The sequence below is a fragment of the Aspergillus sclerotioniger genome (genome assembly GCF_003184525.1).
Source record: "Aspergillus sclerotioniger CBS 115572 chromosome Unknown BO94scaffold_24, whole genome shotgun sequence".
Classification (NCBI taxonomy): Eukaryota; Fungi; Ascomycota; class Eurotiomycetes; order Eurotiales; family Aspergillaceae; genus Aspergillus; species Aspergillus sclerotioniger.
The window spans coordinates 605,643-627,275 of NW_020291014.1; the positions used below are offsets into that span (position 1 = coordinate 605,643).

Here is a 21,633-nt window from a genome sequence, read left to right on the forward strand (position 1 = left end):
CATCGATCGCCGTTGGGCCCCAAGCCGTCACGTGGCGCCCCCTGACCCGTCCATTATTACCGTACACTCTACATACTTTACAACATTCAATATCGGGTTTCGTTATATAATATACCGCAGAGCATCATCATCATTCCTCGCGAGGCACATATAAGGGGTACCATACATACATATATTTCAGTTCATTCAATCATCAGGGGGGTAACGCAAAAAAGACACTTCAAGTATATGGGAATCACTGGCTCATCTCCCCCCAGGCCATCTCGGGGTCCCAGCCGGGATGAGCCTTTTCATCGGCAACATGACACAAAAGAAAAAGGGATATCACAAGAGAAAATGCACATCGCAAAACATAAACAAAACACGCAAAACAAAATAAAGCTTCATCACATAGAATGCATCCCGCTCCATCACTCATTATAGAACTTCCTCATGATCAAGTGCAAGAAAAGATTGACGTTGACCCGTAGGTGCCCATCGAAGAAATCCAGGAACTGCATGTTGTTGAACTGGGCTTGCAGCAGGTCATCCAATGGAACCTGGGCGTTGGCGCCGGGGACCATCATCGGGCCGCTGCTTCCATCGATGGTGAATACACCGACTTCATTACTCGAGATGGTCAGGTCGACCCGGTCCCACTGCCGCTCGGTGTAGCCCTTCCAGTGGACGAGAACACCCTTGTCCGCTAGGTTGCGCGCCGAGTACTTGTAGGATCCGAACTTGAACACCTTGCCCGATTTCTGGAGCTCGCGCTGGTGATCCCATTGCTTGGTAAACGGCATGAGGAACCGCTTCTTTCCCTTCTTGTTCTGCAATGTCACCATGGCCTGCTCAATGTAGTCATTATACGTCTTGAGCTGTTGATCCAGCCAGATGGCTTGGTCGTTGAGACGTGTAAGCGTCATCCGAGCACTATCCAACTCCCGCTCTCGTTGGATTCTCCGGCGATGCTTCGTGCGGATATCGATGGCAATCGCATTTAGGAGATCCTGGTAGTAGTTGTCACGGCGGATCTTGCCAGTTTGTTCAAGTTGTAGGATGTTTTCCAGCGCTGTCTGCTTCAGTTCGGAGTAGCTCATCGAGGCAAGGTCAACCATGTTGTTGGATTCCGAGTATGCACTTTGCCGGGTGTTGTTTGCGCTCAGCTCGTCGCGCACCAGCATCATCCATTTGGCTTCATCCTCCTCGGTGGGCGACTTGACCATGATATCCCACAGATTGGCGCCCGTTTGGACCCGAATAATGTAGAGAATGCATCGCTTGGTTTCCATGAAAAGTGCTTTCACATCTGCTTCCGGGTCTAATCCAACTGTCAGTCCCCGCTGCGGCTTGATAATGAGGAAGGGTGTTGCTTACCTTCAACCTGAGCCAGCTTGGGATTCAGAGTGAGGCTGATTTCAGAGGAGTTGACGCTCATCAGCTCGCTCTCATTGGATTTGACATTACCCAGGTCGCGAATGACTTCCTTCAGGATATCGTCGGGATTCTGGCAGATGTAATGGATTTCGCTGGCGATGAGTTGATGAATGGAGAAAATGTCGGACATTTTGATATACAAGGTAGGCTTCGTTTTGGCATAGAGATCGTTGAACTCGTCAATGTCAAAGTAAGTTTCTGCGTCCTGAACGGAGACCACTGCAACAAAATTAGCACCGACACGGAAATTGCATATTCTGGGAAGCACTCACTGTCACCCCAGATCTGGCCAAGCCGTTGGATGGAGTCCCCGATGTAGGTATTTAGTGGCTGAAGGTAGACATTCTCTGAGCCAAAAAGCCTGCCAGAGGCCACCTGCGCGATCACCTTCGAGATCTCCGACAGGTTTCGCTTTTGTTCCTGAGTCAATCCTCGGTCCACGACCCCATACCTTTCTGGTTCGACCATGGCAGGATGGAAGTAGTTCCTCCACACCCAGTGGCCGGCAGTCTGGAGAATAAACCCTGGATTTTCCCTCGGGAATCGCTGGAGAAGACTCTCATACATCTGTTTCGCGATATATCGGATTCCAAAAGGCATCCTGTACAGGAGCTCCTCAAAGGCAGCAAAGAATTGGTCGGCAATATCGCGAAGATCCTGAAGGTGTTGGATGAATGTCGCTCTCGTTTCTGGGTCTTTGATCGCCTCCTCCCTAGGGATGTCCGGTCGGCGCCGGCTTCGCTTGCCGGTCCGAAGCTCTTCGTTGTTGATAGCCGAGCGATAGATCTGCATGGGGTCGCTCTCCAGATCCAGGTCCGGGTTCTCAACCACATTTTCCCTCACGATGGGACCCAGGATATCGCGCATAAACTTTCGGTCCCGAGGGGATTTGATATAGGACGCGAAGAGCTTATTCCAGAAAGAACTGCACCGTAGATACTCATGGAGCGAATCGAAACTTTCAATCTCCTCCCTAGCAGAGCGGGCAAGCAGCTTGATAAGGTAGTATTCTTCACGCCTCTTCTGGGAGTATCCAAAGAGGCCCATCATCAGATGTCTTATCCGCTCATACTCCTTCTCTGCCGTATTAAGTTCACGCAGCCGTCGGAACAACCGCGCTAGGTATTGAGACTGCGTCTGGAGGAGGAAGAAGAAAACTTGGTACTGCTCCAACTTTCTTCTTGACGTCTTGTTCAAGGCCTTGAGGTCGAATGGGTCCTTTGAAGAAATCTCTCGGTTCGGCAAAAGGCTTCCAACATGACCACCAAAATGCTTTTGGTGTTTCACGACTTCATCAAGAGTGATCTTGTTCTTGACAAGGAGAGCAATCTTGATATCAAGCTGACTGATATACTGTTCTGCCAATTCGTTTTGCCGAACCTGTTGAACAACCAACTTTCTTGTCCGCTCGAACTCAATCTCCTCGTCAAAATCAAACTCACTATCATTCAGCAGATGCACAAATCCCTTGACGGTTCCTACCGGTGGGTTCTTTCCGGTTGTAAGGCTCTTGTACGCTTGACCCTGGATTCGACCTCGTACAAAGCTTTGCGCTTTGATTACCTTGTCCATATTCTCTCGGTAATGGCGGCGCTTTGCTTCAAATCTTGATCGGACGAGATGTCCACGGATTTGCGACTGAAGATCCATAATGACATCTTCGGCGGCAGCCAGGTCTGCGAGGGTTTGACCGACGTCGACCCGAACAAGCATGGCTCTTATTTGTGCCTGAAACTGGCTAACTTCATCCTCACAATCATCCAGCTGCTCAAGTATACCGCCGACGTCAATCCGGAGGATTGCCGCGCGGATAAGAGCCTGGAGGTTGGTTATCACCAGATCTTCCTGCTCTAGAGCGTCCGCATCGGCATCCAGTTTCTTTCTAAGAATGATGCCCCGAGCCATGGACTGCAGAGCCAGTATTGATGCCTCCTCTCCTTTCAGGGATGCACGTTGCGAGTCCAGGAAGGACCGGACAGCGTTCGCCCGGGAAATACTTTGGAGGTCGATGACTGCCGGTATATGCTGGTTCAAACCCTGTCGAAGATTTTCAAGGTGTGCTCTAACAGCATTACCGCGCATGATCGCTTGCAGAGAGGTGCACTCCTTTTCTGTTTTGGCGAGAGCCTCTGCTTGCTGCAACTGGAAGTTCCTGATAGCAAAAGCCCGAGCGCCTGCCTGAATAGAGGTGATTGATGGAACTTCCTGGGCAAGTGAGGACTTCGTTTCTTGGATACTTTTCCGGGCCATCATCCCTCGGATGAGCGCTTGCAGAAGTTCAGTGCCTACTCCAGCCTCGTCGATATTCTCGTACTGTGCGCTCATCTCCTGTCGAACGAAGACACCTCTGATAAGAGCTTGAAGCTCGATCACACCTGACTCGGCGGATCGTATTGCTTCGTACTGCTTCATGAACTGGCTGCGCTGGAGAGCTCCTCGTATAAGGGCTTGGAGCTCGACGACATCCGGCTCGGTGGAATGTACTGCATCATATTGCTTTGTGAAATGACTGCGCTGGAGAGCTCCTCGTATAAGGGCTTGGAGCTCGACGACATCCGGCTCGGTGGAATGTACTGCATCATATTGCTTTGTGAAATGACTGCGCTGGAGAGCTCCTCGTATAAGGGCTTGGAGCTCGACGACATCCGGCTCGGTGGAATGTACTGCATCATATTGCTTTGTGAAATGACTGCGCTGGAGAGCTCCTCGTATAAGGGCTTGGAGCTCGACGACATCCGGCTCGGTGGAATGTACTGCATCATATTGCTTTGTGAAATGACTGCGCTGCAGAGCACCTCTGACAAGGGCTTGAAATTCTATCACGTCTGCCTCGGCGGCTTGCGTTGCTTCGTATTGCTTCGAGAACTGCTTGCGCTGCAAAGCACCCCGAATGGCAGCCTGCAACATTAGAACTTCTCCCTCCGCACCTCTTGTATCCTCGTACAGGTCGTAAACGGTCTTTCGTTGTAGCGCTCCTCTTAGAGCTGCTTGGATCATTTTGATACCAGGCTCCTCTTTTCGCATACAAGTTCGAACACGATTAACTTGGGCTCTTGCCTTGGCTCCCCGGATAAGGGTCTGCAGCCGCAGTACATCAAGCTCCTGGGCCTGGTAATTTTCTTTATCACCTCTCTGGCGGTTTCGGACCAGAAAGGCTCGACAGATTGCTTGCAGATTTATGGCGAATGTTTTCATGTCCAGTCGGTATTGGACGACCTGACGAGCCCAGTCGCCGCGTATCCTCGACTGAAGCTCAACCAGGAAAGGCTCAAAGTCCCACAAATCGTTCATCAAGTTGCCGAGCTTCAGTCGTAACATTGCTCCCTTTATTTGAGCCTGGAACTCGGCAATGGAAGCTTCGTTCTCGTGCAACTCACGATGTATCCGATCTTCCTCAGACTCCGGCTCCGGCTCTGGTTCGGGCTCTGGTTCTGCTCCGAAGTTGGCGGCCATTCCTGAGAAACTAGGCATGCTGACGCCTGCCTTATCGAGACCCTTCTGCGTTTGCTCAAGTTCATGATGTTCGAATTCTAATTGACCTACCAGATTTCCCATCCGGAAATCCACGAGGCCTTTCTTGAACATCAACCATGACAGTGCGTGGACGCAGTGGATGACCTTGGGGAGATTCTTCTTCTCGTAGAGGTCGATGAGCTCGAACCTGAACAGCTCGGGTAGCTCGACTTCATCCAAGAACCGAAAGAACAACGCTATATTGTCTGAATGGCGATACTGTAGCCGCGGATTTCTGAAAATTCGAAAGGTTCGGTTTGGGTACATCGCTTGTACGACTTCCGCTAGCGTGACTCCGTCACGCAGGGCTTCTTCCAATTGAACAATTGGCGGGATTTGTTTCTGAATGACCTCTTCGATCCATTCTTTGGCCTCTCCAATATGGCAGAGGTACTCATACGCCTGTAGGAATTGCCGTTGTTTGTCCATCCAACTTCCAGCCGCCCATGCTGATGCCGGTTTCTTCCGTCCTACTACGGGACCAGTATTCCCAGTCACCGTATCAGTTCGCTTCAGGCGTCGTCGTCCCTGCAGTCCCACCACTGATGCACCATAACTATCAAGAGCGAATTCTTCCGTCTCTCCGGACTTTGCAAACTTTGATAAGGTCCGCAGGTGGCCGGTCGACGATTTTTGAAATGTCTCTAATTCAGGAGCCGACAAGGTGTGAGTGATCGGCGGCGGGTTGGACAAGCTATGAGCATGGTGCGCTCTCACTTGCGATTTTGCGTGGGGTGAGACAGCATGCGGCGACCAATTATGGGGCGAACTGGCTTTCGTGGGACTCTGATCATTGTATGACGCTTTTTCCTTGGGTGTCTCAACTTCCTGGTGATGCGCGTGGCGAGATTCGGGGGTCTGCGGACGGTTTTCCTTCCAGTACTGAGGGTTGTCGACTGTCTGGCTTCGGTTATGGCGATAGGCGGGTGGCTTGGTAGTCGAGGGAGATGAGTTGGGCGATGAGTTGGGGGCCTGGGAAAGTGGTCGCAGCGAGCGACGGATATTCTCATAAGCGGCGCCCGCATTGGCCCAGCTTTTCCCTTGGGAGGCACCTCCAGACATTTCTTCGGAGATGGTGGTGTTTACTTCGCTCTTTCCCCGTCTATGGCCGAGCACAGACCCAATGGACGCGGCTGAGGAGACGGTGCTCGTGCGACTGGGGGCAAATGAACTAGACGAGACGGTGTAGATGGATGAGCTTGTGGAAGCAGTTGATCCATGGCGGAGTGGGCTCGATGTCTGGTCAGGAAAATCCGTCTGTGTGCGTCGGAGAGATGCTAAATGGCTTGACATCACGGTTGCCGATCTGAAAAGAAGAATGCGATAACCAATGGAAATGAAAGAGGCTCAGCTTCAATTGGCCGCATACCTACGTCCCGGACCGAAGTAGCAAGCCGACAAAAGTCGAGCGCACAAGAGGTTGCGTGGAGATCACTGGGATGGAATGTTCATCCAAGGGAGAGGCTGCATGACCCTGTGGTAACGGGAAGAATTGGGCCGGGAAGAATCGGTTGATGTAGAAACGGAAGGGCTTGGGCCTGAAAACGCCTGATAAGGGAAAGATCAGAAAACAAAGATTCGACAAGTACGAGAAACGCTGTGGTTGCAACAGATCCCACTCGGTTGCAAGATCCCAATATCCGAATCGTGCGCAAGTGGATTAATTCGGGAAGAAGAATACTGTAGCAACAGGAATAAACAAGAGGGAGGACAGTCAGCGCTAAAGCGGGGGTTCGGCGACCAAGTAAATCGGAGGCAGGAACGAGGCACGACCCCCAGCCCCCAGTTAAGAGCGAAAACAAATCTCCCGATCGGGCATGGCGTGCACGGGCAGGTGACTGTGCCTCCGATGGCTCGGCCAGTGACGTCGATCCGTGGCTCAGCCACCGGAATCTGTGGCTGGTACACTGCGTAACTAGTCCACATCTATCTACGTACTGACCACGATGGAATGGATCAATTCTCCGTTCCTCGTGCAAGATCGCGTCTGTCCGATCGATCGATAGTTTATCTCGGTCGCAAAGGAGCTCGTCACAGCCGAAATTAAGGAAACCAGGGAGAGAGCTTCATCGTGGGTTTTTAGTCCTGTTTTACAAAAAAGAAACCCCACTACTAATATATATTCCATTCACCAAGAAACTTGGTTTCGATGCAAAATGCCGTCGGCTTAGGTCGCCAATTAATATCAATCTTGCAAGTCTCCATTCATACTACTATTTTCACTCAGTCGCAGATCAAATCGCAGCGAAATGCTCAATCAGGCAGACAATAATCTCTCACCTATCTTATCAAGATCAGATGCGGGTAATTGGTCAAGGCGCTCGAGTCTACGAAAGAGCTAAGACCCCAGTAGCTTTGATCTACTGAATAAGGCTGTAAGAAGGGGCAGATGATTGAAATTTCAATTTACAATCCCCCATAGATCGGGATGAAGACCGTGATTGTAGATAAACAATGAGGGGTGGAATACCGGATACCGCCGCGGTCACGGGAACCCGAGGGACAGAGAGCCATGGGCGGCTCCCATGATGACGATGAACTCGTGGAGGGGTGAAGGATGGCTGTCCCACCACCCTCCCACTAGAGTCAATTATCGCCAATTCATCGGGATACGAGATCGACAATTTTATCCATCACCACGCGCTCCTTTGAACCCCTCTTACCGACGCAGACAGGATATCACAGCAGGAAAATGACGGACGCCGAACCCCTCTACGTCTACAAGCTCGTTCCGTCTACAGCTCCGGTCCGGGAACCTCTCCCCGAACGGCTGCCGGTTAGCGAGCTCGATGAGAATTCGGGATTCGTCCACCTCTCCACAGCATTCCAGATACCAAATACCCTCAAGTTCTTCTTCAAGGACGAGCCGCTTGTCTACGTGCTCCGGATTCCGTTCGAACGGGTAGCCAGCGAGATCCGATGGGAAAACCCCGAGGGGACTGTATGCGGACCGCGACCGAAAGAGGGCTTGTTTCCGGTCAGTTTATACCAGCTGTGTCGATTAGCCATATACGCATGTGTATAGCTGGCATTCCCGAACTAACCATCTGAAACAGCATCTGTACAATGACCTCAAGTTGGGTAAAGATGAGGTAGAAACCGTTGCGATATGGAAGAATGAGGAAGGCTGGGATAAAGCGCTCGTACAGGCCAAGCCGTGGCTTCTGTATTGATCGCCTTACGCATTACGGCAGTATTCAGAGCTATGATACATGTACATATTCTCTCATAAAATTTCCCAGAGATATGTTCTGGAGCGAGCAAGTGACGATGGAAAATGCATATTTGCCTTGGCGGCATGCTGACGCAGCGATCACCCGAGTCTCCAATTTAATCCCCCAGAGGATAGCAGTGCAGGACCTGTCCATCTTTTATCGAGTTAGCGGATACAAGAGATGTACCGGCAGCCTTTGCCGCAGACAGGGAGGAAGGAGACGTACAAAAGAGCGCAGCATCTGCGCTGGCCAAGAAAATAAAGCTTGTGGCGACTTCACTTGGCTGACCCGGTCGACCGATAGAAGATCCAGACCCAAAGTCCTCCATCTGTTCGGCTTCTCGGGTATCGACCTGAATGGGTGTATAAACGGGACCAGGACTGTCAGGGTTCAGAGTCAACATCTGCACTCGCTTGTGGAAGGGCCTGTTGAACTTACGCTACTGCATTAACGCGGATACCCTTTGGCTTCAGCTGCGCGGACAATGATCTGGTAAAGCTAACAATAGCACCTTTGGTCGCACTATAGTCAACCATGCCGCTTGTTCCTCGGAATGCCACGGTGGAAGTGGTGTTAATAATTCTAGAAGCCTAGTCAGTCATGAGAAAGTAATTCTGCTCAACAAGGGGGAACTGACGAATCACCCTTGGACAAATGCGGAAGGGCAAATTTTGTGATCGCAAACATCTGGATGATATTGCTTTCGAAGGAATCGACAACATTGTCGAGATCAATCTGCGCAAAGTCCTTACACATGTATTGCTTCGAGGCGTTGTTGACAAGAATGTTCAGTTTCTTATAACTACGGCTATTATCAGCAAAGTACCCTGGGCAGACGGATATTAGGGCTACCAACGCGCTCATATGCTCTTCAACAGCCTTGCGACATGTCTCGCGATTAGCCAGATTTCCACCGAAAAGGTGACATGATCTGCCCTCGGATTCGACCATTTTCTTGGTATCCTGGGCATCTTCTTCCTCTTCTGGCAAGTACACGATTGTGACGTCGGCTCCCTCTCGTGCCATTAGGACCGCGACCGACCGGCCGATTCCCGAACTACGAGGAGGTCAATTATTCAATCTTGGCCTATGGATGCCTGTCGGGAATACGTACTCGCCGCCGGTGATAAGAGCCTTTTTGTCCTTCAGTTTCCCTGAACCGACGTATTCGACGAAGGTTCCACTGGATTCCAATTTGGTTGCTTCACTCGCTGGTGCCATTTTTTTCTCCAGCCTGATATAACTCCTTAGCTTTACCAAGCTCTCGCTAATAGTCATTTGATGATGAAGGGAAACACTACCCTGGCTTATCTTGGGCTTGGGCTGCCTTGGGTGGCTGGAAGACGCCTTCTTTGCCAATTGCGGATGCCATTTTGTCCACTGTAATTGTGTAGAATGATTAATATGGAAAGTTATTGAGCAAGAGGTAGAACAACCATGGCATTTGCTGTCTATATATGCCAAACAAACTTCTTTGCCTTCTGTCACCCTGGCGTCATGGAGTTGCACTACGTAATTAGCCCGGTGCCACGTCTCGGCGATATAATCACCTTGATCTTCACGGCAGCCCCTAGAAACATAGCATTATAGCCATCAGAGCAATTGAATGAAATGGTCGGTTAACACAAAATTATCTCTGCATAATACGACTGGACTCAATTTGTTATGAGCTGTAAGCAGATCTTGAACGTTGAGCTTATCGTCGATAGACATGGTCGCCACCAGGGACGGTTAGTGCCAGAAGTATGACGAAGTCCAAGTAGATACACAGTAGAGGAATTTAGTACCACTCTAGATGACTTAGGTAGACTAATAATAGCAAAGAATCGATGCTAGTGTTCAAATTCATCTAAGACATTGCAATGAACCGATTAGATCCAGTCACTGCCCATGTACGTAGTAGTGTTGCACATATCAGTACTTTTGTCGATATCTTATCGGAAGCGGAGATTAGAAGAAATCCCACCAAAGGAACCAGCATTACCAGTCTGGGAGAATCAATTCTTATTGCCGCAAGCAGCAACGGAATACCGTTCCATGAAGTAACCTTGTACCCGGAGGCGTTCCTAATCTATTATTAACACGCGAAGGCAATTTTTTTTTTTTTCGATTGTACATGGATCAGTCAGAATTATTATTAAGGGCGGATGTCACCCCTCTCTCTCACCGCCTGGCTGGGGCTTCGTTTAGAAGCCAATCACAACCACGAGGGAGCAGCAGCAAGACGAACCATACCCATTGCGGCAAGGTTTCTGCAGAGATTGCTAGCGGCTAGCGTCTGCGGCCGAAGTCAAAAGGCAATTTTTTTCTCCTCCGATTTTTGTTCTTTTTCTTTCTTTCTTTCCTTTGGGAAAGGAAGACTTTCTCCATCAACAGAACGTTTCTATCGTCGATCTGTTGATTATTTTCTGCTCTTGATTCTAGACTCCTCTACGGGTTACGATAGAAACGGTAGAGTCTTTTTCACAATGCCTATCTCCAACGGTGACTCTCTTGGCTGCGCCATGAAGGCCGAGATTCAGGATCACACCAAGGCCCTGGAGGTCCTGGAAAAGGAGTACTCTGTCGGCGATGGTCTTGACATTGACACCCTGCTGGACTCCGACAAGCACGGAGCGTTGACCTACAACGACTTCCTCATCTTGCCCGGATACATCGGTAAGGCGAACATTTGCAGCCTTTGGTGATTCTGATCGAGATCGGTTGCTTATGCCCTATGACAGGCTTCCCTGCATCCGATGTCAGTCTGGACACCCCCGTCACCAAGCGTGTCTCTCTTAAGGTCCCCCTTCTGTCTTCCCCTATGGACACTGTTACCGAGCACAACATGGCCATTCACATGGCTCTCCTCGGTGGTCTGGGTGTTATTCACCACAACTGCGCTCCTGCCGAGCAGGCCGAGATGGTCCGCAAGGTCAAGAGATACGAGAACGGTTTCATCTCCGACCCCGTTGTGCTTTCTCCCAAGGCCACCGTCAGCGAGGCCAAGGAGCTGAAGGCCAAGTGGGGTTTCGGTGGCTTCCCCGTCACTGGTAAGTCCAATTTTTTTTCTTTTCTATATGACTTCTTCATCGTGATGATCATCATCTTTTATCTTTATAACTTTCGTTCCACTGGGAGCGGCGAGAGCTGCACTGTAGAGAAACAGAATTTATCTGACCCTTACTTCATCATGACATGTTATTCTTTGGTTCATGTGGAAGTCATTGATTCTAACTGCATTGGTCATGACAGAGAACGGAACTCTTCGCTCCAAGCTTGTCGGTATCGTTACTTCTCGTGACATCCAGTTCCACAACAACGTCAACGACCCCGTTACCGCTATCATGTCCACTGATCTCGTCACTGCCCCTGCTGGCACCACCCTGGCTGAGGCCAACGAGGTCCTTCGTTCCTCGAAGAAGGGAAAGCTTCCCATTGTGGATGAGAACGGCAACCTCATCTCTCTGCTGTCCCGCAGCGATTTGATGAAGAACCTCCACTACCCTCTCGCCTCCAAGCTCCCCCAGTCCAAGCAGCTGATCTGCGCTGCCGCCATCGGTACCCGTGAGGAGGACAAGACCAGACTTAAGCTGCTTGTTGAGGCTGGCCTCGATATCGTTATTCTGGACAGCAGCCAGGGTAACAGCATGTACCAGATCCAGATGATCCGCTGGGTCAAGGAGAACTTCCCCGAGATCGATGTTATCGGTGGTAACGTCGTTACTCGTGAGCAGGCCGCAGCTTTGATTGCCGCCGGTGTCGATGGCCTGAGAATTGGCATGGGCAGCGGCAGTGCCTGCATCACCCAGGAGGTCATGGCTGTCGGTCGTCCCCAGGCCGCCGCCGTCCGCAGCGTGACTTCTTTCGCTGCTCGCTTCGGCGTTCCTTGCATTGCTGATGGTGGTATCCAGAACATTGGCCACATCGTCAAGGGTCTGGCCGCGGGTGCCTCCACTGTCATGATGGGAGGTCTCCTTGCCGGTACCACCGAGTCTCCCGGTGAGTACTTCGTCAGCAAGGAGGGTCAGCTTGTCAAGGCCTACCGTGGTATGGGCAGTATTGCTGCCATGGAGGACCGCAAGGCTGGCGCCGGTAACAAGGACAGCAAGGCCAGCAACGCTGGTACTGCTCGTTACTTCTCCGAGAAGGACAGTGTCCTGGTTGCTCAGGGTGTTGCTGGTTCCGTTCTTGACCGTGGCTCCATCACCAAGTTCGTCCCCTACCTGGTTGCGGGTATCCAGCACTCTCTGCAGGACATTGGTGTCCCCAGTCTCCAGGCCCTGCACGATGGCGTGAACAAGGGTACTGTCCGCTTCGAGATGAGAAGTGCCAGCGCCATGGCCGAGGGTAACGTCCACGGTCTGCACAGCTACGACAAGAAGCTCTACGCTTAAGCGGTGAAAGCTTAAGGGTTGGAGTTCTTTGTTTGTTTCTTTACGTTTTGAGAGCCTATCTGTTGACACGTCTTGTTACATGATGATATGTGGCTGTTACGAAAACAAAAGCTCGGGCATGGGGAATTGGAGTTCGACTTGTGGTGACGCACAAACTTTGGTTCATGGTTATCAATGCATTACGCCTTTTTCAATAATTATATCCACAACCTAGACTTATGACAGTCACCAATATACATATGTTCTGTCAGATTTACCTTATCGTTTTGTAGTAGATACTTTTTCATTTTCGTAGATCACTGATGACACTTAGTCATCCGCGGTCTACCGCAGAACGCGGGGGTCCCTCGTACCTGGACTGCAACCGCGGCTTGGGGATCCGGCCCATTGCCTCGACTGTTCTCGGTTACACTTCAATTGCCACCTATCAATCATTCCATCAAGATATCTTGTTCCAGAGGACTGTTCAGTCTTGTCACCACTGATTTGGTGCACCATGATTGCCAGCCCTCATGGGATTCCCTGGTTAATGTGTAACCTTCTTCCAATCCGGCGGGAAGTCGCCCGAGGTATTCGGCACTCAGCTTCTAGACTGTCATATAGACCACATCAACCCTGGTTATATCATAGCCGCTTCGTTCATCCTGTGTCTAGATCAAGCTCTTCTGTTTCTAGACCCCAGCAAGCATCTGCAGCCCAGAACATGTCGTCTCAGAAGGTTCCCAAACCCAAGGCTGCGGTGGCCGTTCCTCGGCCAAGTTCAAGGTTCGTCATATGACAGGCTCTCTCAGATACCCGGTTCCGCAGCTAACAGTCCCAGTGTGGTCCTCATATCGCCCAAGAATGAAGTCCTGCTTCTTCACCGCGTCAAGACATCAACTTCGTTCGCATCGGCACATGTCTTCCCTGGCGGTAACCTCTCCAAGCAGGACGGACTATGTCCACCACCCGAAGACCTCTCCCGACACGATGACGGTCCCTGGTACCGCCATGCCGCCATCAGAGAACTCTTCGAAGAAAGCGGCATCCTCTTAGCCAAGGACCGTGATTCGGGAAAGATGCTCGCCGTTCCAGAAGAGCAGCGTGAAGCTGGTCGACGCGCGATCCATCAATATAAGATCACGTTCACGGACTGGCTGAAGGAACGGAATCCTGCTGCAGTACCGGATATAGGTGGGCTATGCATGACTCGCCTGATGGACTCTGTGCTAATGAGAGATACTCCCCAAAGAACAACTAATCCCTTTTACACGGTGGATCACGCCTACGAATGTTCCTAAACGGTATACGACACAGATGTACCTCTACTTCTTACCCTTGCCATTGGATATTGAGAAGCCGATTCTGGATGAGATCCCGTCGGATGGACAGACGGAGGAGATCCAGATCCCGACGAGCGATGGCGGGATGGAGATCTCCGAGGCGAGGTTCCTGCCTGCGTCGGAATGGATTCGAATGGCGCATGATGGTGAAGTGATGCTGTTTCCGCCTCAGTTCCTGCTTCTTCATTTAGTGGCGGAGTTTCTGAACCCGGGGCCATCGGGGACGGAGTCAGTTGATGAGCTGCAGAAGCGACGAGCTGAACTGATGCAATTTATTCAGTCAGGCCAGCCATCCTGGACAGAGAAATATATTTGCCCGAAGATGCTCAAGGTATCGTCTGATGGACGAACCGTACTAGCACTAGATCACCCTGGCCCAGAACTGAAGTCCAGCGGTCGACAAGGAGAAACAGATCGAGTAGTACTCGTAAAGTTCAAGAAGGGCAGTGTCCAGGACGTCGAAGTGCGCTGGAAGAAGGACATGTTCGACTCAAGCCATCTGTAACAACACATCACCAGTACCCTACTACATCATCTACATAGTACCTGTGTTCGTTGCCTCATCAGGCATCTAAACCCTGTAACATACATACATACACTTACCACCAGCCACATCCACTCACCGCCACAACCCACCCATCACACCCACCAATCCCAGTCCCCAAACAGCCCCTCTTAGTCATCAAGCCCTCGACAAACAATCACATGACCCACAACCCGCATTCGCCAGAAAGATCAAGAAAGTCGACAGCGGAATTTCACGCACCGTCCGCCAGTTTAACCCGCCAGCGCAAACCTCCGTCCCTTTCTCACCGTCGTCAACCTCAACCACCCCCCAAACCAACCCGCCAAAATGGAGAACGAGAAGGGAGAGATCGTCGATCTGTATGTATTTTCCCTTCACCTTACCCCTTGTGGTTTTTTGTGTGTTGGATGAATGATGTGAGGTTGGGATATGCGATCGGTTTGATGCACCCGGACTTGAACCTGGGGAGGGATATGTACAACTCGATGAAGACGGGTTTATTTAAAGAGGGGGAAATATCTTTACCGGAACTATTGGGTTGGATTGGGTTGGATTGGATCAAATCGCGAAAGAGAAGGAATGTCAGAGATGGGAGGAGAAGAAGAGAGAGAGAGAGAGGGTTGATCGAAATCGCATCGCATATCCCAACCCATTCATCCCCACCGACAACCGCGCATCACAACAATCTTCCAACAATTGCAGTTGAAAGTCCAGACCAAAATAAAGGATCTATGCTAATAAGAAACCAGCTACGTGCCCCGCAAGTGCAGCGCCACCAACCGCATCATCAAGGCCAACGACCACGCCTCCGTCCAGATCTCCATCGCCAAGGTTGACGAGAACGGCCGCTACACTGGTGAGAACCACACCTACGCTCTGTGCGGATTCATCCGTGCCCGTGGTGAGAGCGATGACTCCCTGAACCGCCTTGCTCAGCGTGACGGCTACATCCGTAACGTCTGGGCCGCCTCCAGCCAGCGGTGAATGTTGGTTTTTCTCTTTGAGGAATGGAACGGATCGGATGGGGTGATGATGGGTGATGAGTGGGTGTTTTGTGATGGTATGCTCATTCCCATATTTACAACATTTCTGTATGTGGTTTAGATGCTAATAAGAATGATAATGGTATAGGATAAAGACAATATTCAAATATCAGAATACCTACTTGCTAATTCTTCCCCTCTCTCTTCACCTCATTTATTGATTTATTCGGGGCACCGGGGGGAAAGAAAAGTGAAATGAAAAATTTTTCTTTTTTTAAAATCAAAAATTTTATATCCATCAACTACAATTCATCCACCCACTCACTCAACCTTTCTTTCTTATCTCCCGGGTATTCATATTCATCTGTTGTTGTTGCTGCTGTTAGCGGTTGAGATATCACCGTAGTAGATAAGTTTCGTTTCATGTACGCGGCACATAAATACCTCCTCATTCCAGGACGTGCTCGGATTGATTGGTTCTCGTACTAATTATCTGTGTTTCGTCCGGAGTTGCTGCTATGAGTGAGGAGGTAGATTGATTGTAGATTTACATTCAGCGCCGAAGATTATTGCTGCCGCCGACTGAAGAGCCACTTTTGCAGAGAGGTGCACTGGGGCACAGATACGGGTGGGACATTGTTCTTTTTATTTTCTTTTTGTTTTATGAAGTTTGGAATCTTGGGTTTGTTGGGTAGGGTAGATTGGAAATGCTTTTCATTCTACTCGTAACTGGCCCGTCATCTCGTAGTCTTTTTTTTTTGCATGTTGGTGTTTTCCAGATGGTGTCTATGGAATCTTGATTTCAACTGTCTGCCCATCTAGTCATCTATCTAGTCCTTCTCCAGTCTGACGGCAGGGTTGGTCTCAATGAAGTTGAGATCGACCTTGTGGCCCAGGAGTTCTCGGATGTTGCTGACGCCGTACCTGCATCACATGGTTAGTCAAAATCACATTATACTTAGGACAGACTTACTTGATCATGGTCGGTCTCTCAAGACTCAATCCCCATCCGTAAACTTGCATGCCCTTGGGAATACCCATCGGCTCCAACATCTCCGGTCGGAACATACCGCTGTTGCCGATCTCAACCCACTTACCAAGGCCTGCGTGGTAGCCGAAGATCTCCATACTGGGCTCGGTGTACGGGTTGTAGGCCGGCTTGAAGCGCAGCCCGTGGATGCCCATCTTGGCGAAGAACACCTCCATGAAGCCAATCAGCCCACCAAGGGTGAGGCCAAAGTCGGCAATGACACCCTCAATCTGGTGGAACTCGGCCAAGTGGGTGGCGTCAACTGCCTCGTTACGGAACACGCGGTCGATACTGAAGTATCTCGCCGGACGAGGGTTGGCCGCGAGCTTGTGCAGAACGTATGTCGAAACCGAGGTGGTGTGTGTGCGGAGAACCAGCCGCAGCGACTCATCGGCATCCCAGGGGTAGCGGTAACCAATGGATCCGTACTTGCCATTCTCGTGCACCTGGCGGACGTCCTCCCAGTACTGCTTGTAGTCGAGGGGCTTCTCCTTGGTGGCGGCCAACGCGGCCTGGACGGTCTTGGGACGGTGAGGGTCGTTCAAGGGGTCCTCGCGGGGAGGGTCGGCCTTGGCCGGGTCGGCAATGTAGAAGGTATCTTGAAGGTCACGGGCGGGGTGTTGCTGAGGGACGAAGAGGGCGTCGAAGTTCCAGAAACCCGTCTCCACGAAGCGGTTGGTAGGCATCTCCTCGAAGCCCATTTCGAAGAAGATATTGCGGAACTCCTGGCGCACCTTGTTCAGGGGGTGGAAAGCACCAGAGGGCGTGGGAGCACCCTTGGCCTTGAAGTTGTAGGGCTTCAGCTGGGCTGTCTTCCAGGAGCCGTTCATGAGCATCTCCGCCGTCAGGTCGGTCTCCTCCTTGACGAATTCGCGAGCGAACTTGGGGCCCTTGGAGATCTTGAAGGAGATGACCTTCTGCAGGGCGACCAACTTCCGCCGCTTCAGGTCCGTCAGGGCCTTCTGGTCTCCCAGACTCTGAGTGTTCTTGACGGTCAGCAACAGCTCCCGGGTCTCGTCCACGATGGTCTCGGTCGTCGCCCGGAGAAGGTCCTTGTCCTTCTTGATCCAGCCCTTCTTGAAAGCATTACCCTGACCGATCTTAGCGTTCTCCTTTCCGACAATTCCAGGCAATTCGCCGATCTTCAATCCGTCCAGAGCAGCCAGAACCGCCTGGAACACCTTGGCTTCGTGACTACCGTTGGTGGCAATTTCTTCACCTTCAGGCGTCAGGACGGCAACTTCCTTGTCGATGGTCTCATACTCGACCATCTGTCGTGAGGCTAGACGGTCGAGCGCAGCCTTGATATTTAGTGAGGGGGTGGAGGGGAAGGCATCGCTGGAGAGGATGGAGGCGTCGGACGCGGACAGGGCGTCCAGGATGGGGTTCGTCATATCGGTCGCCATGATTGCGAGTCGTGAACCCCAGGGCACGGATCGTGGGGGGGGCGTGAAAGAGAGCTGAGAAGACCGGAGGGGCGATTGAGGACTCAATCAGATACTGCCCACTTTCCGAAATTGTGACTCTTTCGGGCACGCCCAGTACATTACGGCGGGCGTTGCCAACCAACCACGCCAATCCCGTGACTTGCCGTGGCTTTTTACCCCGCCATCCGTTTGGCTGCTCGCTCTACTTAGTACTTAATATCGATTCTCGGTAGATATAGTTACTCCATCTATCTTTCTGTCCCCTATCCATATGTACCATGGCGATCTCCAAGGGGTAATCGGTACGATGCAGCCCGTTTTACCAGTTCAACTCCCCCCCAGTCTTGCCTTGCAGTCCCCGACGCAGAGACCCGAGACCGGACGCATCCTCGTTGCCTTGCAGCTGAGCAGGACATGTTCGCATGATCCAGTTCGAAGATCAAGCGATCACATCAAATGCAACCACTGGTGTGTCTATGACGCCGGTCGCCCGCCAGTATCTTTCCCTTCTGTCAGTGAGGGGGACTGGTACCGATAAGAGTGCGTGACAGAGATAGGGAAACCAGCTGTTCATGCAAAGTATATATAGCACAATACAGGGAATGCTGCACCGAGATCTGCCCCTTTTGGGGAAGGCACAGGGTCTCGTGGTACTATCTCACTTCAACTGCCGAAGAGTCAAAAGGGTACCATTGTATCCGGCGACTTTCGTCCTGCATTTACACCCCAACTAGTTTGTCAAGTCATGCCAATGTGCACGGATGACTGCATACCACCCGAGTATGTACTCGATTGTGGCTATGTTGTTTGACCACTTTGATGAGGTGCTGCCTGCAACTACACGGATGGCAACCGATCATCGCCCGTCCTGGAGGCTATCTTATGCAGCGACAACATCCCCAGCCTGGAGGAGTGTACTCCGCATCGACTATAACTTCCCGCGAATACAAGCAATGATAGCTTCTACCCGACTGACCGAACTGACCGAACTGACTGAATGGCGTCAGCGCTAGTGAACTTTTGTCTCCCGCGAGTCCCAAAGCGCAACGGCCATGACCACAATCTGGGGACTCCGTAAAATGACCTGAACGAAGGTTTATCTAAGTTTCATCCCCATGAATTTGGTCTTTGGAGAGCTCTGTCCGCCGTGGTGGCTGGTCGATGGATAGATACCACACCTTTAGTCTGGTTATCCAAGCAAATTAGCTCCTTATCCAACGGTTAGGCGAGACTCAAGGCGGCTTAGTGGTTGCCATAGTCGCAGGCTTGCAGCAATTGGTGGCCAGGACTATTCCACGTACCCCTTCAACACACCAGTAGTAGATAGACGTCACCGGGTCATGACTGGCCCGCGTAGCTGGCAAATCTTGCTTTGGAGCGCTTCTTAAAGATCTCGAACAGTCGGTTCTGCGAAGTCATCCCCAAGCAGCCTTACGAAAGTTCTCGACGGTTGGTCCAGACACGGACCGAGTCCGCCAATGGGCAGGTACCAACCCTGGGATGTACCTACTCGGTAGCTCACATCGCCCAGCTAACGACCGCGAGACAGACTGCCCTCGTTCGATACAGGTACCTATCCGGATTTCTTACAACCTTGAACCTCGCATGAGCATCCCAGACGGGCCTAGCTCGTGGGGCTAGAAAAGGACCTCCGAGTATGACTGGGTGTGATTGGCCCATCCGTGGAACAGATGGGTCTTGCACGCGACCGTTGGGTCTGGACTAGGCGCCGTCGACGCCCCGGGGATCTTGTCGCCCGGCCTGGTATGCTCTCCCTGTATGAAGATTACCTCTGTTACCTGTATCCTTCCTCCATCTCGCAGCTCTTTCTCTCAACCCAAGGTAAGCTCCCATACTCCCACACTTCCCATACTTCCCATACTTCTCTTTACTTCCCCCCCACCCGTGGATGCCCATCACCTCTGGTACGGAGCCACAATCCGACTCAGACCGGATGGGAAGTCTAACTAAGTTCCAAGTACTACTAGTAGGCCGGCGAACCTTGGGCTTGGAACCTCCATCTAGGACTAGGGGATCCGTGAGATCTCCGGCCAGCCGGGAATTTTCCAACTGAACTTATCCGGTGAACGCGAGGGTTGATTCATGCAGTCAAATAGGCAGCAGCTCGGTAGTTAAAGCCCACAGAGGACGGGATCTTCAAGCAAGGCCGACATCCGGATAGACTGTGTGTTGATCTACTCCCTGATCAGCCTCCCACGATCAACGGGAAACGAAGTTGAAGGAGGTCATTTCCTGTTCCTGCACCTCCTATCCAGTGTTCAGACCAGGGAGGGCGGTCGCTTGTCCGTCATCCTGTCATCGCTCCCGCGCCGCCTTTTGACTCGAAACCGGCATGAATGGTCGGCGTGTGATAGATAATCTTAACCGGGGCCGACTCACCCATCTAACCTGCTGGAGCCACGGAAAAACGATCGCCACTAGTCTTGGAGCCGATCAGCTGTGTTCCAATCATGATACGCCATGGATGGAGCATAGCGAAGGTCGACCATCAACACGCGCGCCTGGCGGACTGACCGTAAAATTGGCGTATTTGTGGCGTGCTGTCTCTTGCGATATATCTTAGTGAGGTGTGTGAGCTGCTGGCCTGGTCGAGCTAAATCTCGATATCTACCGCCTAAGGAGGGCTATCGACTAGCGTTGTTTGTCCTGGGAAAAAAAAAAGTCCAAAGAAGTTTAAAGGGTAAAAAAAAGTACATCCGTACCTGCCTGACTACTTCATCGATCCAAGCAGGGATGCCCGTGCGTTACAGGACACCAAACCTGCAGAGGTTGTGGAAATTGTGGAGGTAAGGCGCCAAACTGAAGGCCATCGACCTCGGGTTCTTGGGGGCTTTCTTATGCACACGCACCCAGGCTGGGGACACCCGCCCAGGGCACACAAGGGTTCGGACTTGGGATATTGAGGTGAGACACCAAAGGGACCACTTGCTATTATTACTTTCTTGAGACATGGCGGTCACTCTAGTTCATACCCTTCTGGGCTGTAGTGGCAGTTCGACAAGTAAAAAAAGCAAAGAAGCAAGCAGTCGGAACTCCACCTGGCAGCGAGCGTCTGCTCTTACTCGTAGAAGAGAATTTTCGAGGCCGGACCCAAGGGCCCTATCATATCTGGGTACGTATCTCTTCCGTGGGCGCGGTAGTCATAATAATAATATTCAAGGCGATGGAGCTGGAAGGTCGCACATCCTTCGACCGGCAGGGCGAGCAGAACCGGATCTTCTGTGACAGATGGGTAGACTCGATCATGGATTTCCGCTAGATTCTTCTGTTCTTTTCTTTTCTTTTTCCTTTCTCTCTTTTGACTTGCCGTGTACGTACGTCCATAGGTACATACATACGTAGTGAGTTAGTGACCTAAGGAGCCTAGCATTTCTGCGGGGAATAAACCGAAAAACCAGGAATGGGTCAAAGACCGGCAGGCAGGCAGGCAGGCAGGCAGGGCGTGGCAGATTAGAGGGCGTTCGGGGGCGGTGTCGGAGGGGGTGCCAGGTTCCTCCGGCGGACCAGGCCACTAAAGCATACCCAACTAGTGGTCCCTGGTGCCTGCCTGACCTGACCTACCCAAAGTCCCAAGCAGGCAAGTCTTGAAGTGGCTGTCCCTTCTGGACTCCTCGGGAGGTGTTCCTCAGGTATCTATCTGGGTATCTCCATCGGCTTCTCTCTGGCGGTGGCCACTTCTGGACAACAAGTGCCGGGTAATTAATTGAAGGGCAGAGAAATCCAACCGAACGAAGTCGAGGAGTTAATTGAATTAGTAGTGACGAGGGAAACAGAAAAGTAAATAAAAAAGCCAAAAGGTAAAAT

At 51.4% G+C, this 21,633-nt stretch overlaps 7 protein-coding genes across 7 annotated transcripts; 4 read left to right on the top strand and 3 right to left on the bottom strand.

Annotated features, from left to right (window-relative positions):
• Nucleotides 1-113: 113 nt before the first annotated feature.
• Nucleotides 114-6,649, bottom strand: BO94DRAFT_498006 (putative Ras GTPase activating protein). The gene is made up of 4 exons (XM_025609333.1): nt 4,029-6,649; nt 1,689-3,848; nt 1,357-1,635; nt 114-1,300 (listed from the first exon to the last, which is right to left on the bottom strand). Exons 1-4 carry the CDS (start codon nt 6,220-6,222, stop codon nt 411-413), a joined length of 5,523 nt encoding a protein of 1,840 aa, XP_025464899.1. The 5' UTR covers nt 6,223-6,649; the 3' UTR covers nt 114-410.
• Nucleotides 6,650-7,479: 830 nt separating this feature from the next.
• On the top strand, nt 7,480-8,235 carry BO94DRAFT_537790 (DUF952 domain-containing protein). The gene is made up of 2 exons (XM_025612351.1): nt 7,480-7,906; nt 7,986-8,235. The coding sequence occupies exons 1-2, from the start codon at nt 7,622-7,624 to the stop codon at nt 8,100-8,102; spliced, it is 402 nt and encodes a 133-aa protein (XP_025464900.1). The 5' UTR covers nt 7,480-7,621; the 3' UTR covers nt 8,103-8,235.
• BO94DRAFT_537792 (oxidoreductase, short-chain dehydrogenase/reductase family) lies at nt 8,117-9,545 on the bottom strand. The gene is made up of 6 exons (XM_025612352.1): nt 9,446-9,545; nt 9,259-9,378; nt 8,782-9,201; nt 8,583-8,726; nt 8,370-8,524; nt 8,117-8,297 (listed from the first exon to the last, which is right to left on the bottom strand). The coding sequence occupies exons 1-6, from the start codon at nt 9,514-9,516 to the stop codon at nt 8,260-8,262; spliced, it is 948 nt and encodes a 315-aa protein (XP_025464901.1). The 5' UTR covers nt 9,517-9,545; the 3' UTR covers nt 8,117-8,259.
• Nucleotides 9,546-10,679: 1,134 nt separating this feature from the next.
• Nucleotides 10,680-12,772, top strand: BO94DRAFT_537793 (putative IMP dehydrogenase). The gene is made up of 2 exons (XM_025612353.1): nt 10,680-11,176; nt 11,379-12,772. Exons 1-2 carry the CDS (start codon nt 10,861-10,863, stop codon nt 12,518-12,520), a joined length of 1,458 nt encoding a protein of 485 aa, XP_025464902.1. The 5' UTR covers nt 10,680-10,860; the 3' UTR covers nt 12,521-12,772.
• Nucleotides 12,773-12,895: 123 nt separating this feature from the next.
• On the top strand, nt 12,896-14,388 carry BO94DRAFT_537796 (uncharacterized protein). Its single transcript, XM_025612354.1, has 3 exons — nt 12,896-13,285; nt 13,341-13,693; nt 13,752-14,388. The coding sequence occupies exons 1-3, from the start codon at nt 13,017-13,019 to the stop codon at nt 14,345-14,347; spliced, it is 1,218 nt and encodes a 405-aa protein (XP_025464903.1). The 5' UTR covers nt 12,896-13,016; the 3' UTR covers nt 14,348-14,388.
• A 307-nt stretch (nt 14,389-14,695) lies between these two features.
• rps21 (40S ribosomal protein eS21) lies at nt 14,696-15,352 on the top strand (the record flags this gene model as incomplete). Its single annotated transcript, XM_025608398.1, has 2 exons — nt 14,696-14,727; nt 15,118-15,352. The coding sequence occupies 2 exons, from the start codon at nt 14,696-14,698 to the stop codon at nt 15,350-15,352; spliced, it is 267 nt and encodes an 88-aa protein (XP_025464904.1).
• A 672-nt stretch (nt 15,353-16,024) lies between these two features.
• BO94DRAFT_537797 (phenylalanine--tRNA ligase subunit alpha) lies at nt 16,025-17,889 on the bottom strand. Its single transcript, XM_025612355.1, has 2 exons — nt 16,325-17,889; nt 16,025-16,275 (listed from the first exon to the last, which is right to left on the bottom strand). The coding sequence occupies exons 1-2, from the start codon at nt 17,785-17,787 to the stop codon at nt 16,182-16,184; spliced, it is 1,557 nt and encodes a 518-aa protein (XP_025464905.1). The 5' UTR covers nt 17,788-17,889; the 3' UTR covers nt 16,025-16,181.
• Between the last annotated feature and the right edge of the window lie 3,744 nt (nt 17,890-21,633).